Genomic DNA, 12,389 nt, shown 5'->3' on the forward strand with positions numbered 1-12,389 from the left:
GGGAACCCTCAGGTGGACAAGGAGGACAAGGGCTGCCTGCAGGAGTTTGCTCTCAGATTCCTGCAGGCACAGTGCCCAGGGGATCACAGGATGGCTCTCAGCCCCTACCCCCCCAGCAGCACCCCTGGAGAGCTCCCTACATCTTCCCAGGCTTGGGAAGAGAGGCTGGATCCGGCCCTGGGATGTGCTGCCAAGGCGCAGAGCTGTCCATAACATCACCCACCCAAACAGCAGCGTGGATTTGTCCTTTAATCACACCCCAAAAGGGCGGTGCAGGAACAGGGGGTGGTGGGTGGTGGACACTCACTGCCCACAGGTTCAGGGAGAGGAGGAGAGGAGAAGCACAGGAGAGATGTCCATGCACGTGCAGATCTGAGCCAACCCTCGAGTCCCCTGGGTCATGGTGCAGAGGGCAGTGCCACAGCTCTCCTGGGAACTCCCAGAGCCTGGAGCTGGGCAAAGTCTTCAGTGCAACGTCCTGAGAAATGCCTGGAGGTAGCTGGGCAGGCAAAGACACAGCTCTGTGGTCAGGTTAGGAGGAGCTGCCACTGTGGTTGAGAAAAGCTCTGAGCCAGCCTCAGTGAGCAGAGACGAGTCCCTGGGAGTGTCATGCTGCGAGCCAGGCATGGAGACACAGGAGCTGCGTGTGCAGGGTCCATGCTGAGCAGTGCTGAGCCCGAGGGGCCGGACAGGAGGTGCTGTGTGGGAGAGCCCATCCAGAGCTGGGCTGTTAGAATGCCTGGCACAGCTTTGTGTGCTGCTCCTGGCGCTGGCTCTGCGGGGACACAGGTTGGAGGGGTCTTCCTGCCTGGCCCCTGTGACCAGGGGACCCCACAGGCTCCTCCTGGCAGCACCACAGGTGCCAGGGAAATGTCAGGATGGGTGGAATAGGAGGGTGGTGGCGCTCAGAGCAATGCCAGGCAGTAACAGGAGTTACCTGTATGATCTCTATGCTGTTGGCAGCAGCCATCAGCCAGGACACAGGTCCCTTGGGTGCCACCTCCACGTCACAGAGTGCAGGGGAGCCGCTGCGAGAGGGCAGGGAGGGCGTGCAGGAGCCTGAGGCGGGGTCACTATCCTCAAAGAACTGCAGCGGGGACAGCCCAATCTGGAAGAGCAGAAGAGGGATGGACACACAGCCCCTGTGGAGGACACCCATGCCACCCTGCAGCCTCACAGCTGTGCCCACCTTGCTGCAGTCAGGGCAGTGCTGCAGCCCTGCAGCCAGCACGGGGCTGCTCCAGGGACAGACACTCCACAGACCCACCCCGAGCCATGGGGATGTCCTCTGGATCTGTTTTCCTGTCCCCCTGGCACCTCCCCTCTGCTGGCACAGGTAAATGTGTCACAGCAAGGGGAGCAGCAGGACCGGGGGCTTTGACAGCAGTGTGGCAACAACTGCTTCTCAGCTGAGCTGCAGCTCCTCGCTGTCAGCTTAATTAGCAAAATGTTTAAGGACAGGGCTCCCCAGCCAGAGCAGGACCGTGCCCCCAAAACCTACCGAGTGGTAGAACTCATCACCAGCAGGGTCGATGACCAGCAGGGTCACCCGGTCCTCCCGGGCGCGGATCCTGTGCACGGTCTGCTCGTGGTCCAGCCCCTCGATGCTCTCCCCGTTCACTGCCAGCACACGGTCCCCTTCCTTCATCCCTGCCTGCTCGGCCGGCAGCCCCACATCCACTTCCCACAGGAACTGGCCTGCCACAGCGGGGCACAGGCTCACAGAGGGGAACTGGCTCTGCTGACCCCACTGTGCAGCATCCCCTTGCAAGCACAGAGCTGTCAGCTCTTCCAACCCTCAGAAACACCTTGCTCAGGCACAACCTGCCCCTCTCAGCCCCCTCACCTACTCCTCCCGAGCTGCAGTCATCCTCCTTGAGCAGGAAGCCATAACCAGCAGGACCCTTCACCAGGTGCAGCTCCCGGACCTTGAAGGGGAGCCTGGAGGTGTCTGCCAAGGCAGCCGTGACCCGCAGGCCCCGCAGGCGATAGAACTCCTCCACAGCGCTGGATGCCACCAGCAGTGTCACCTTGTTGCCGCTCTGCTTAAGCTGCATGGCAAGCACGGGGCGCTCAGCGACGTTCTCAGCCCCATCCCTTGCCCCCCACACCAGGAGCAGGCACCTTTCTGCTGAGCTGCGTGTGGGAGTAGCTCCTGACGCTGTCCCCGTTCAGCTCCAGCAGCCAGCAGCCCGCTGGCACCCCCGCTCTGTCCGCTGGCCCGTCCTGCAGCACCGACAGCTGGAAGGTGCCCTTGGTGCCTGCAGCAGGAGCAGAAGGGGCACTTTGGGGTGAGTGAGGTGCTACACTCACTTTGGGGTGAGTGAGGTGCTACACTCACTTTGGGGTGAGTGAAGTGCTGGTGGTGGCAGCATCCTGCTTTACCTTCTGGACACGACACGCTGAAGCCAAAGCCGCTTTTGTCCCTGGTGACGTGGCAGAGGCGCGGGCGGATGTCCCCTGGCAGCATCTGTGACAGGTCCCTGCCCAGGGACTTGGCTGCTTCATAGGAGTCACCGTCCAGCACCGCCAGCAGGACCTGGTTCCCGCTGGCCTTGATCTTCTGCACCACCTGCAAGGACCCAGGCTGTGAAAGAGGGCAGGCACCCCTCTGATGGGGTGGATCAGTGTCCCTGGGGCCAGCAGGGGTCACGCATCCTCTGTGCCCCCGGCTGGGGAGGAGCCAGGCATTCCCATGGGATGCTCCCAGCTTACCCTGAGGTGGTCCATGTGGTCCACGAAGTGGCCATTGACCTGGAGCAGCCGGTCCCCGTCCTGCAGCCCCCTGCGCTGGGCCACCCCCCCCAGCTCCAGCTGCCGGATGACGTGGCCCTGGCAGCACAGCTCCTCGTGCAGGCAGAAGCCGAAGGTCTCGGTGCTCTCCTTGGTCAGCAGGTAGAAGCGGGGCTCCCCCACGCCCTCAGCATCTGTGTATGGGCACAGCCCGTCAGCAGGGATCCTCACACAAGTTCTCCACCCCATCCTGGGCTGGAGATCTGCTCATCCCTTCTGTGTTCACCTCCCACAGGTGCCCAGCGTGACAGAGAGCTCAGGACCCCGGCAGTGCCCGGGTGCCACAGCCCCGTGCAGACACAAGGACACCCTGAAAGATGAGGGCATGTATTTACCCGTGTCCTCAGTCAGTGTCAAGGCAGGGTTGTCGATCCCAACTTTGGGGTTAAATTCAAATTTTCTGAAATGATAAAGGGGAGGACAGGCCATGTTAGTGCAGGATGGCCTTGCCCCTGCCTCCCCCAGCCTTGGGGAGCTTGTTCCTCCCAGAAAGGGTTGAGTGGGGCTTGTGCCTCCTTTTCCTTGGGAAAAGACAGAGTGGATTTCCCTCTTGGACCATTCCCCACACGTCTCCTGAGCCCCAGAAAGCCCCTGGTCAAGGGGAGATCAGCACTTACACGATGGACATCTTGTCTCCCTCGAGCCCTGCAGAGGGAGAGGAGAGGTCAGCACAGGAGGTGGGGGGCTGGGAGCAGACCCCACGCTCTCCAGCACTCAGGGCTCGTCCACTCTCAGGCTGAGCCTGCCAGGTGCCAGGTGAGGGGGCTTGCCAAGCCCACACAGCCCCCAAGCCCCTCTGTCTCTCAGCACAGGTTGTTCTTTGCCCTGTCACCACTGTCCTCCTGCATTGCCAACAGCAGGACCTGCTGCTCAGGGCATTCACTGTGGGGGCAAAGCAGGGCCAAGCAGATGGGGTCAGTCCTGGGGCTTTACAGGGCTCTTCAGTGAGGGCTGAGAACGTTCACCAGGACCCCAAAGAGCTGCTGGAGCCCGAAGGAAACAGAGACCTTCCCTGGCACACACCCCCCCATAAACCCCTCCACACCTCTCTGGGCACAAGGAACCCCAATCCCAGGGAGAGGAGATGCCTCCCCAGCATGTCTCCTCCACAAGAATGCCCGTGGCTCCTCTCCACAGGCTGCCTGGGCTCTGACATCGCCTTGCTCCACCTGGCAGCAGGGCCTGTGTGTGGGGAAGGGTCTCCAGAGGATTCCCCGGCATGGCACGTACCTTTTGTTTGCTTCATGGCTGCAGGGATTGCCAGAGGGAGCAAGGTACAGGGTGAAGTGGCAGGGAAGCGTCCCCGCCTCTCCCAAGACGCCCCAGGTTTAATGGTTAAACAGCCCCGAGTCTTCCCTGCCCTCCCAGCCCCAGGGCACTGCCAGTCAGAGCTGGGAGCAGGGACCAGCACCCCGGGACACCCAGCCTGGGGACAGCTCCTGGTGGCTTCCAGGGGGACACGGGGCAGGGAGAATGACTGGGTCAGTGCTGGAGCAGAGGTGGGCTGCTCCATGCCAGTGCTGTGAGGTGGGGAAAGGCAGAACCCTCCACTGGCTCCACATTCCTCCCCAGGAAGGGCCCGAAGAGGAGATCAAGTCTTGGTACTAATGTGCTTCAGTGGAAATAAAGAGGTGCACTTTAATGCTCCCAAAAGATTCACAGACAAGCCCCAATCCTGCTCCCTGGGGTGCAGGGGCGAACAAGTCCCATTAGCTCCTGGCCTGGTTTCTGTCCCATTCCCACACTTGAGGCTGGCCTGCAGATGAGGCTGAGCCCCACACACCCAGCACCTCAGCACCATCCACCCAGCACCTCCAGGTGGGCGAGGGCACAGGGAATGTGCTGCTGGGCACACTCCACTGCCCCACCCCTGGCTGGTGGATGGGCAGCAGGTCAGAGGCTCCCATCCTGCAGCTCCCCCAGCATTTTCTTGACCTCGCTCTCGACTCGCAGGAATTTGGCTTTCCTCCAGGGATTGGCGGTCTGGCTGCGGCTGCTCTCCAGGTCCTGCAGGAGGAGGGCGAGGTGCTGCCGGACCCGCTCGCGGTCCCAGAAGGGCAGGTTCCTCTGCACCACGCTCAGGATGTGGGACCAGTAGTCGGAGACGTCGGTGCCCGCCGTGAGGAAAACCAGAGCCCTGACGCCGTCCCGCTCCATGCGCAGGCTGTCAAGCGCCCTCTTGCCATCCTCACTGATGTCGTTGAAGTAGAGGCTGGGACAGCAGCACAGTGACACACAGGTGAGGGCCGAGGGGAGGGACAGAGGCGCACAGGACAGGGACGGGGACGGCAGAGCGGACTCACTGCACTTTGTCCAGCGTCTCGTGCCTTTTGGCCACCTCCACCACGCGCAGGGCCGCCGCGTCCGTCAGGGAGTTGTAGCCCAGGTTGAGCTCCTGCAGGTGCTGGTTGTGGGCCAGGTGCTGGGCGATGGCCTCGGCGCCGGGGTCCCCCAGCGCGGTGTGCAGCAGGGACAGCTGCCGCAGCGAGCGGTTGCCGGCCAGCGCCTCGGCCAGGTAGCGAGCGCCCTGCTCGCCCACGGGGTTATTGGCCAGCCTGCGGGCACGGGAGCTCAGGGGCTGCCCGGGCACGTGGCGGGCAGCAGTGGCAGTGCCATGCAGGACGGGGGCCGTACTCACCGCAGGCTGCTCACCGCACACTTGTCATGCAGGAGCAGGTCACGAATCTCCTTGCAGGCGTCGGAGCCCAGGCTGTTGAGCTGCAGACTGGCGCAGAACAAGATGTGAAGGTGACAGACACAAAATGGCTGTTACCTGCGAGCCTGCCCGCTCCTTTTTGCCCATCACCATCCTCCCTGGGCTCCCCAAACTAGGCCACTCCAGGTTTCCTCTCCCAAAAGGAGCACGGTGACACGGCACTGGAGCATGAGCCAGTGCCAGCAGGAGCAGGGCGAGGGGAAGGGGATGGCGGAGCCTTGAGGAGGTGGGTGAAGGTCAGAGGAGGGATCGGGGCTCCATCAAGCCCTCCTGAGCATCTGGAGGAAGGAAGTGCGGCACAGCCCATCTGCACAGCCCGATCCATCTGTGCTGAGCACGCCTCGCCACCACCTGGGCGGCAGGAAGACCTGCAGCTCCACAAACGTTCTGGAACGCTTCTGGGAACATCTGCACAGCCCGGACTCCCACCTTTGGGACAGCAAACTCCTCACAGGGCTAAGGACACGTTGATGCCGGGTAACTTCCCCTAGGGACTCGGGTCTGCCAGGACAGCTGGCAGCCCGCCCAGCCTGTAGCAGCTGCGGGGAACTTCCCAAAAATTCCTGCGGGAGGCTGAGCTGGGACTGCAAATCCCAGCATGCAGTGCCCTGGAAAGGCTGCTCAAGGAGTGCTGCATGTTGGAAGCTGTAGTTCCCTAGGATAAACATGCCCTTTCCTAAGTTTTCCATACCTGGGCTCCTAAAGCATCCCTGCGACGGGCAGAGGTGAGAAAAAACCTAATTTATGAGCAGAGCCAAAGGGCAGGAGGAGGTGGTACTCACTGGAGAGCTTTGCATCGCAGCAGCACGGGGAAGAGGGTCCTCAAGCTGCCGCTGTCCAGGTTGCAGGAGGTCAGGTTCAGCTCCTCCACCTCGTGACACGTGGTGCTCATGACAGATGCCAGCACAGAGCACTTGAGAGGGGTCATCTTGACAGAGGAGAGGTTGACAGCACGGAGGGAGAGGACGGCCTCGGCCGTGAAGCGCTCGTTCTGGAACTCGTGCAGGAAGAACAGGTAGTCCATGAGCTCCGAGGGGGGCAGGCCCCTGCGGCCCTTCCTGATCACCGTCTTCTTCATGGCCTTGGCGATCTCGAAGGCCGCCAGGTTCTTGATGGAGCAGCCCAGCTGCTCCAGGATGGCGCGGTTGCGGCGGGACAGGATCCCACCCATGAAAATGGGGAAGAGCTCAAAGACTTCATCATCCGGGGCCTCGTCGGGGTGGCGCATGGGGCCCTCCACGCCCAGGATGCTGGAGTTGATCTGGTCCAAGACATCGTCGTTGTAGTAGTCCTCCTCTTTGAACAGCTCCTCTGCCATGGTGTGGGCAATGGTATCCTTGTCCTTGCCGCCCACCCGGGAGAAGTAGCGAGGGAAGATCTTGAGCAGGTTGAAGAGCACGGGGAGAAAGCGCAGGGGCAGCACCTTGGAGATGATGTTCACAAGCACGGCCACATCTTCGCTCACCTTCCCGAGGACCTCCGACAGCTCCTTCCCCACTCTCTGGGCCAGGGTCTTCTTCTCGCCCAGCACCACGTACAGGGCTGCCAGGTACTCCTGCATGGCGGGGATGGTGAACACAAAGGTGTGCTCCTTGCCCGGCTGCACGCACGGGCTGAGGAAGAAGCGGAAGACGTCGCTGCGGAAAACCTCCAGGAGGTTGAGCTCGCTTTCAGTCTTCATCTCCACCTCGAAGCACTGCCGCAGGTCCTCCTCTGAGAAGCAGGTCTTGCGGGACATCACCCCCTCGTAGGCCAGCTTGCCCACTGTCTTGGCCACGTACTTCATCATGGAGATGTGGGTGGGGTCGCTGCTGTCCAGCACCTCCCCGCTGAAGTTGAGCCTCAGGAAGCTGGTGTAGATGCCAGTCAGGGTCTGGCTGGGAGGAACCGTCCTGGTGAAGTAGAGGAAGTGCAGGGTGGTGCACACCAGCCAGCAGTAGGAGGGCAAGAAGCAGGCAGCCGTTATTTGGTTGTGGCGCTCCAAGTTCCTCGACAACATCTCCACCAGGTTCTCCTGCTCCGCTGAGCGGCGGTCCTGGCTTTCCTCTCCGGAGCAGCCGGGCTGGCTGAGGCGCATCTGGAAGTAGAGCTTCTGCAGGTTGGTGTCGGAGAAGCCGCAGATCTCGGCGTAGCGCCCCACATACTTGCCGGGGATGTGGCGCACGGCCGACGGGCGCGTGGTGACGATGATGCTGGCCTGGGGACACGGGGCTGGGTGAGCTTGGGGCTGCTCAGCAGGGCACAACCCACCCAGAGGTGCACAAGGATCGCCCCATCCACAGGGTGGGGCTCACAAAGCTGCTGCACAAAGGGCGCCGGATCAAACCTGGCCCAGGCAGAGGGGACAGAAGAATTCTCCCCATTCCCTCCTAGACATAAATAAATTCTGGAGGATCACAGCCTTCATTACCTTACCCAAAGATCCCACCAGTGGCGTGAGGCCACCTTGGTGAGTCCCTCCAGCACAAGGATCACCCCATCCACAGGGTGGGGCTCACAAAGCTGCTGCGCAAAGGGCGCCGGATCAAACCTGGCCAAGGCAGAGGGGACAGAAGAATTCTCCCCATCCCCTCCTAGACCTAAATAAATTCTGGAAGATCACAGCCTTCATTACCTTACCGGGCCTCCCCAAAGATCCCACCAGTGACCTAAGGCCACCTTGGTGAGTCCCTCCAGGAACAGAAGCTGCCTGCTTGCTCCCAGCCAAGCTGGACTCCAAATAATTACCAAACCAGCCCTGTGACACTGCAGGGCTCACCCCAACCTCTCCCCACCACCAAGCAGGGCAACACCCACCTCGGGCAGGAGGTATTTGCGCAGCAGGTTGACCACGATGGCAGAGGGAGGCACGGGCTCGTTGGGGTCACAGCACAGCTCAGTGCCAGCCAGGCGGAAGTCCAGGTTGAGGCGCTCCAGGCCGTTGAGGATGAAGAGCACCCTGAGGCCGGACGCTTCCAGCAGCGGCACCACGTCCCGGAGGTGCTGGTACTTCTTGGTGACCAGGCGCCGCAGGGACACGTGGGCGTGGCTGTGGGACAGGTCCTCGCAGGAGAAGGGGATGACCAGCTGGAAGCGGGGCAGGCGGCCGTGGCACCAGTCCACCACCATCTTCTTGATGAGGGTGCTCTTGCCCGTGCCCACGGTGCCGTAGAGCACCACGTTCTTCACCTGCCGCCCGCAGGCGTCCACGTCAAAGAGGTTGTGCAGGCTGATCACCTTTCTACAGGGCTGCTGGAGCTGGTTCTGGATGGTTAAATCAGGGGAGGGCTTCAGAATCTCCTCCAGGGAGCTCTCCCGGATCACTGGGTCCACGTGGACGGCATCCAGAGAGAAGGAAGGGCCGAACTGCCTCTCCTCGTTGGGCTGGTGGCTGAACCACGCAGACAGGCTCTTCTGGTGCTTCTTGATGGCACCTGGAAGGAGGAAGGTGCTGGACATGACGAGGGTTGCTCACTGGCAGGGGACTGGGGAAGTTGCCTGCCCCAAGCCACTGCAGAGAGGGGACAGCGCCCAGTTATGGGGAACCCTCGCACTGCCCAGGACAGCAGCTGCCCCCACCCCGCTGTGTAGGACCCTCTCTCCAGACCAGAGCTGCAAAACTCACCAGAAAAGGCCACGTTCCTCAGCTGGGACTGACCATGGCGAGAGGAGCCGGGCTGGGCAGAGCTCTCCTGGGAGTCTCCCTGGTAGCGAACACAGCCCCTGCAGGAGGAGGGAGAGTCTCACAGGAAGCAGCTCCAAACCCCACCTGGGGCAGGGTGGGCAGATCACCAGCGAGGCTGTGGGAAGTGCTGAGAGGAGCCAGCTCACCCCTTCCTTCCCCCACACCACGGGAGAGCGCAGGGCCAGGGCAGGGGCACGGCTGGGAGGTGAAGGCAGGTCAGCAAGCCATGGGCTGTGCACTCCCAGAAAAGCCGTGGAGAGGCAGAGGAGGAGGGCAGGACTCAGAGCAGGCAGGGAGGTGGGTCTGGGTGTGTGTCTAGGTGGAAGCAAAGCAGTGTCCCCATTGCCAAGACACCAGCTCAGCCACCCAGGTGCTGTGACAAAGAGCCCCAGCCGTGTGACGCTGTACCTGGTGAGGGAGATGCTGCTTGTGCCAAGGATCTTCCTGAGGAAACACCTGCCTGCACCACCTGGCGGGGAGGAAGAATGCACATGGTCAGGGATGGTCCTCTCCAGCCCAGCAGGGCTAACCCCACCAGCTTCACACCTTCCTAGGTGTGACAGGGTCTGTTACCTGTCCAACAGGGACAGGGCTGTGTGCCAGAGGCACAGAGCCCATCTCACCTGGCACGGCAGTGGCACACACGGACACGCTGCGGGTCCCCCTGCGCCCTGCCAGGGACCAAGGCGGCTGTGCCCAGCTGCCCCGGGGCAGGCAGCCCTGGCACTGCACGGCCCGGGACATCGTCCACCTGAAAGACAGGGGAGGTGGCTGAGGGGCTCCGCGGTGCTGGGCAGAGCACGGGGGGCTGCGGGATGGGGCGCAGCAGAGCCCTGCCCAGGGGTCGGAATCTGTGGGTATTGGTGATTCCGAGATTGTAGAAAGTCTCTGTCTTTCTGCTCCATTGCCAAAGCAGAAGCCATAATTGGTCTGTGCTGGTTTCAAGGTTGTTTATTCTGTTTATCTCTAACATGTTCTGCTGCCCTGCCGCAGCTCTGTCCTGCAGGGCAGCGTGTGGGGCTCTGCCCTCAGTGGGATGGTACAAACATTAAATACCACAAACTCCCTGTGCTGGATTTACAATAACGTGCCAATATCTGTCACCTACGTTGGACAGTGTGTCCCCAGCCTGAACCAACAGAAAAATGCCAACACCACAGTGAAACATGGAGGGCATGAAGAAGGAGAAAAAGGACAAGACACACCCAATTTCCTCCATCTTGTCCCCTTTGGACCCCTCATCTAGAATCCTAAAATTTTACTTTTGCACCCATGTCACATTTAATTATTACTCTTATCAAACACTCAAAGCTTGTAATTCATCCTGTAAGATTGAAAACTCTTTTCCATGGACAGAGATCACAGCCAGTGTCTCTGGGGGCTCTGTCCAGGGGGGTTCCTGACCCCTGCCAGGGTCCCAGGGCAGCCAGAGGGAAGCCCTGGATTCCCACACCCAGGGGGCTGCGGGATGGGGTGCAGCAGAGCCCTGCCCAGGGATGGGGTGCAGCAGGATGGGGTGCAGCAGAGCCCTGCCCAGCCTCACCTGGCCCAGCACGGTCCGGTCCGGCAGAACCGGCTGTGCTGGCGCTGACTCAGGCTTCCGCCCCAGCAGGGCTCAGCAGGGCGATCCTTTGGGAGCCCGGGCGGTGCTCACAGCCCCAGACATCCTGGGGAGAAAGAGATAAGCAAACCCCAGCCGAGAGGAAGGACGAGCAGAGTGACATCTCACTCACAGCTCCCACGAGCCACGCTGTTTACAGTCCCTTTATAGGTGATCCAGGTGGAGAAATTCAGCCTCGGGGACAGGGGGAAAGGGGCTGACCTTGAACACAGGTGTCCCGACCTCGGTGCTCTGCCTCAAACAAACCCCACGCCCCTATTCCAGCCCCTTCCCAGCCCTTCTGTGAGCCGGGGGCCCTGCGCTGGTCCTGCTGCGGGACCCCTCTGGGGTGGCAGTGGTGGCAGCCGTGCCCTCCTCCCTGTGCCCTCCTCCCTGTGCCCTCCCGCTCCGTGGCACCGAGGTTACCCCGTCCCGCAGGATTCCAGCCGGGAACTCCGGGCTCACGGAGCGCCGCCGCTCCCGGTGCCGGCTCCGCTGCGGGGGCGGCTGCTTGGCAAGGCAGAACTTCCTGCAACGCCATCCTGCCCCGTCCGGCAGCGACACCCGCACCTCCCCCGGCCTCCCCGAGCCGCGCAGCAGCGCCGGAGATGCGCTCTGCCCCCAGATGTGCTGCACATCTGGCGGCTCTGCACCCTGGAGCCTGCAAGGGCGCGTTCTGCTCCGGGGAGAGGAGATGTCGGCCCGATTCTTAAGTTTTTCTAAAGCCTTCTGAGTTTACATCCTGTTAGAAAACATTCCCACACCATTTCTGTAAGCAACATATTGTTTTGCATTCCTTCATGGGGGTGGAGAAACTTAATATACTAGTGGTTTGTCCAATGTCTTTGGAAAGGTGGCCGATTCACTCTCCAGTCCACTGTCACCTTTAGAAAAGTATAAAACAGTCAGAAAATAAACTTCCTCTTTTACCTTACAAAATAGCAACTAGCTCGCGTTGTGCTTTCACGTGTCCTATAGCAGCAAGGAGAGGCTGTGCTGTTCCTGTCCAACACAGACACACACACCTGGACCTGCCCTCCTGCTGCCTCCGGCCACCCAGCAAGGGACAGCCGTGTCACCGGGGCCACACACACCCTGCTCGGTCCCTGCCTGTGGCGATCCAGAGCATCCCTCTGGCTGCCCTGGCAGGTCTGGGACCCTGGCAGGGGTCAGGAACCCCCCTGGACAGAGCCCCCAGAGACACTGGCTGTGATCTCTGCCCATGGAGAGGAGTTTTCAATCTTACAGGATCAATTACAAGCTCTGACTGTTTGATATGAGTAATAATTAAGTGTGGCACAGGTGCAAAAGTAACATTTTAGGATTCTAGATTAGGGGTTTAAAGGGGACAAGATGGAGGAAATTGGGTGTGTCTTGTCCTTTGTCTCCTTCTTCATGCCCTCCATGTTTCACTGTGGTGTTGGCATTTTTCTGTTGGTTCAGGCTGGGGACACACTGTCCAACGTAGGTGACAGATATTGGCACGTTATTGTAAATCCAGCACAGGTAGTTTGTGGTATTTAATGTTTGTACCATCCCACTGAGGGCAGAGCCCCACACGCTGCCCTGCAGGACAGAGCTGCGGCAGGGCAGCAGAACATGTTAGAGATAAACAG

The 12,389-nt window shown here is 61.0% G+C and overlaps 2 protein-coding genes across 5 annotated transcripts; both read right to left on the reverse strand.

Annotated features, from left to right (window-relative positions):
- Nucleotides 1-235: 235 nt before the first annotated feature.
- NHERF4 (NHERF family PDZ scaffold protein 4) lies at nt 236-4,832 on the reverse strand. Of its 2 annotated transcripts, none has more exons than XM_072918285.1 (10): nt 4,729-4,832; nt 3,411-3,438; nt 3,129-3,193; nt 2,716-2,927; nt 2,386-2,572; nt 2,125-2,261; nt 1,847-2,051; nt 1,502-1,698; nt 938-1,108; nt 236-775 (listed from the first exon to the last, which is right to left on the reverse strand). In XM_072918285.1, exons 2-10 carry the CDS (start codon nt 3,419-3,421, stop codon nt 731-733), a joined length of 1,230 nt encoding a protein of 409 aa, XP_072774386.1. In that variant the 5' UTR covers nt 3,422-3,438; nt 4,729-4,832; the 3' UTR covers nt 236-730. The 2 variants fall into 2 exon arrangements, with proteins under 2 accessions (XP_072774386.1, XP_072774385.1); XM_072918284.1 differs by lacking the exon at nt 4,729-4,832 and adding an exon at nt 4,024-4,306.
- On the reverse strand, nt 2,844-11,344 carry NLRX1 (NLR family member X1). Of its 3 annotated transcripts, XM_072918281.1 has the most exons (13): nt 11,200-11,344; nt 10,717-10,840; nt 9,797-9,924; nt 9,582-9,642; nt 9,114-9,211; nt 8,306-8,922; nt 6,292-7,706; nt 5,432-5,518; nt 5,097-5,348; nt 4,729-5,005; nt 3,411-3,438; nt 3,129-3,193; nt 2,851-2,927 (listed from the first exon to the last, which is right to left on the reverse strand). In XM_072918281.1, coding segments are annotated over exons 3-12 (2,958 nt in total). In that variant the 5' UTR covers nt 9,918-9,924; nt 10,717-10,840; nt 11,200-11,344; the 3' UTR covers nt 2,851-2,927; nt 3,129-3,191. The 3 variants fall into 3 exon arrangements, with proteins under 3 accessions (XP_072774383.1, XP_072774382.1, XP_012426204.5); XM_072918282.1 differs by lacking the exon at nt 3,411-3,438 and having other exon boundaries at nt 2,844-2,927; XM_012570750.5 differs by lacking the exons at nt 2,851-2,927; nt 3,129-3,193; nt 3,411-3,438 and having other exon boundaries at nt 4,407-5,005.
- Nucleotides 11,345-12,389: the final 1,045 nt, after the last annotated feature.

This window comes from Taeniopygia guttata, chromosome 24 (assembly GCF_048771995.1).
Source record: "Taeniopygia guttata chromosome 24, bTaeGut7.mat, whole genome shotgun sequence".
NCBI classification, from domain to species: domain Eukaryota; kingdom Metazoa; phylum Chordata; class Aves; order Passeriformes; family Estrildidae; genus Taeniopygia; species Taeniopygia guttata.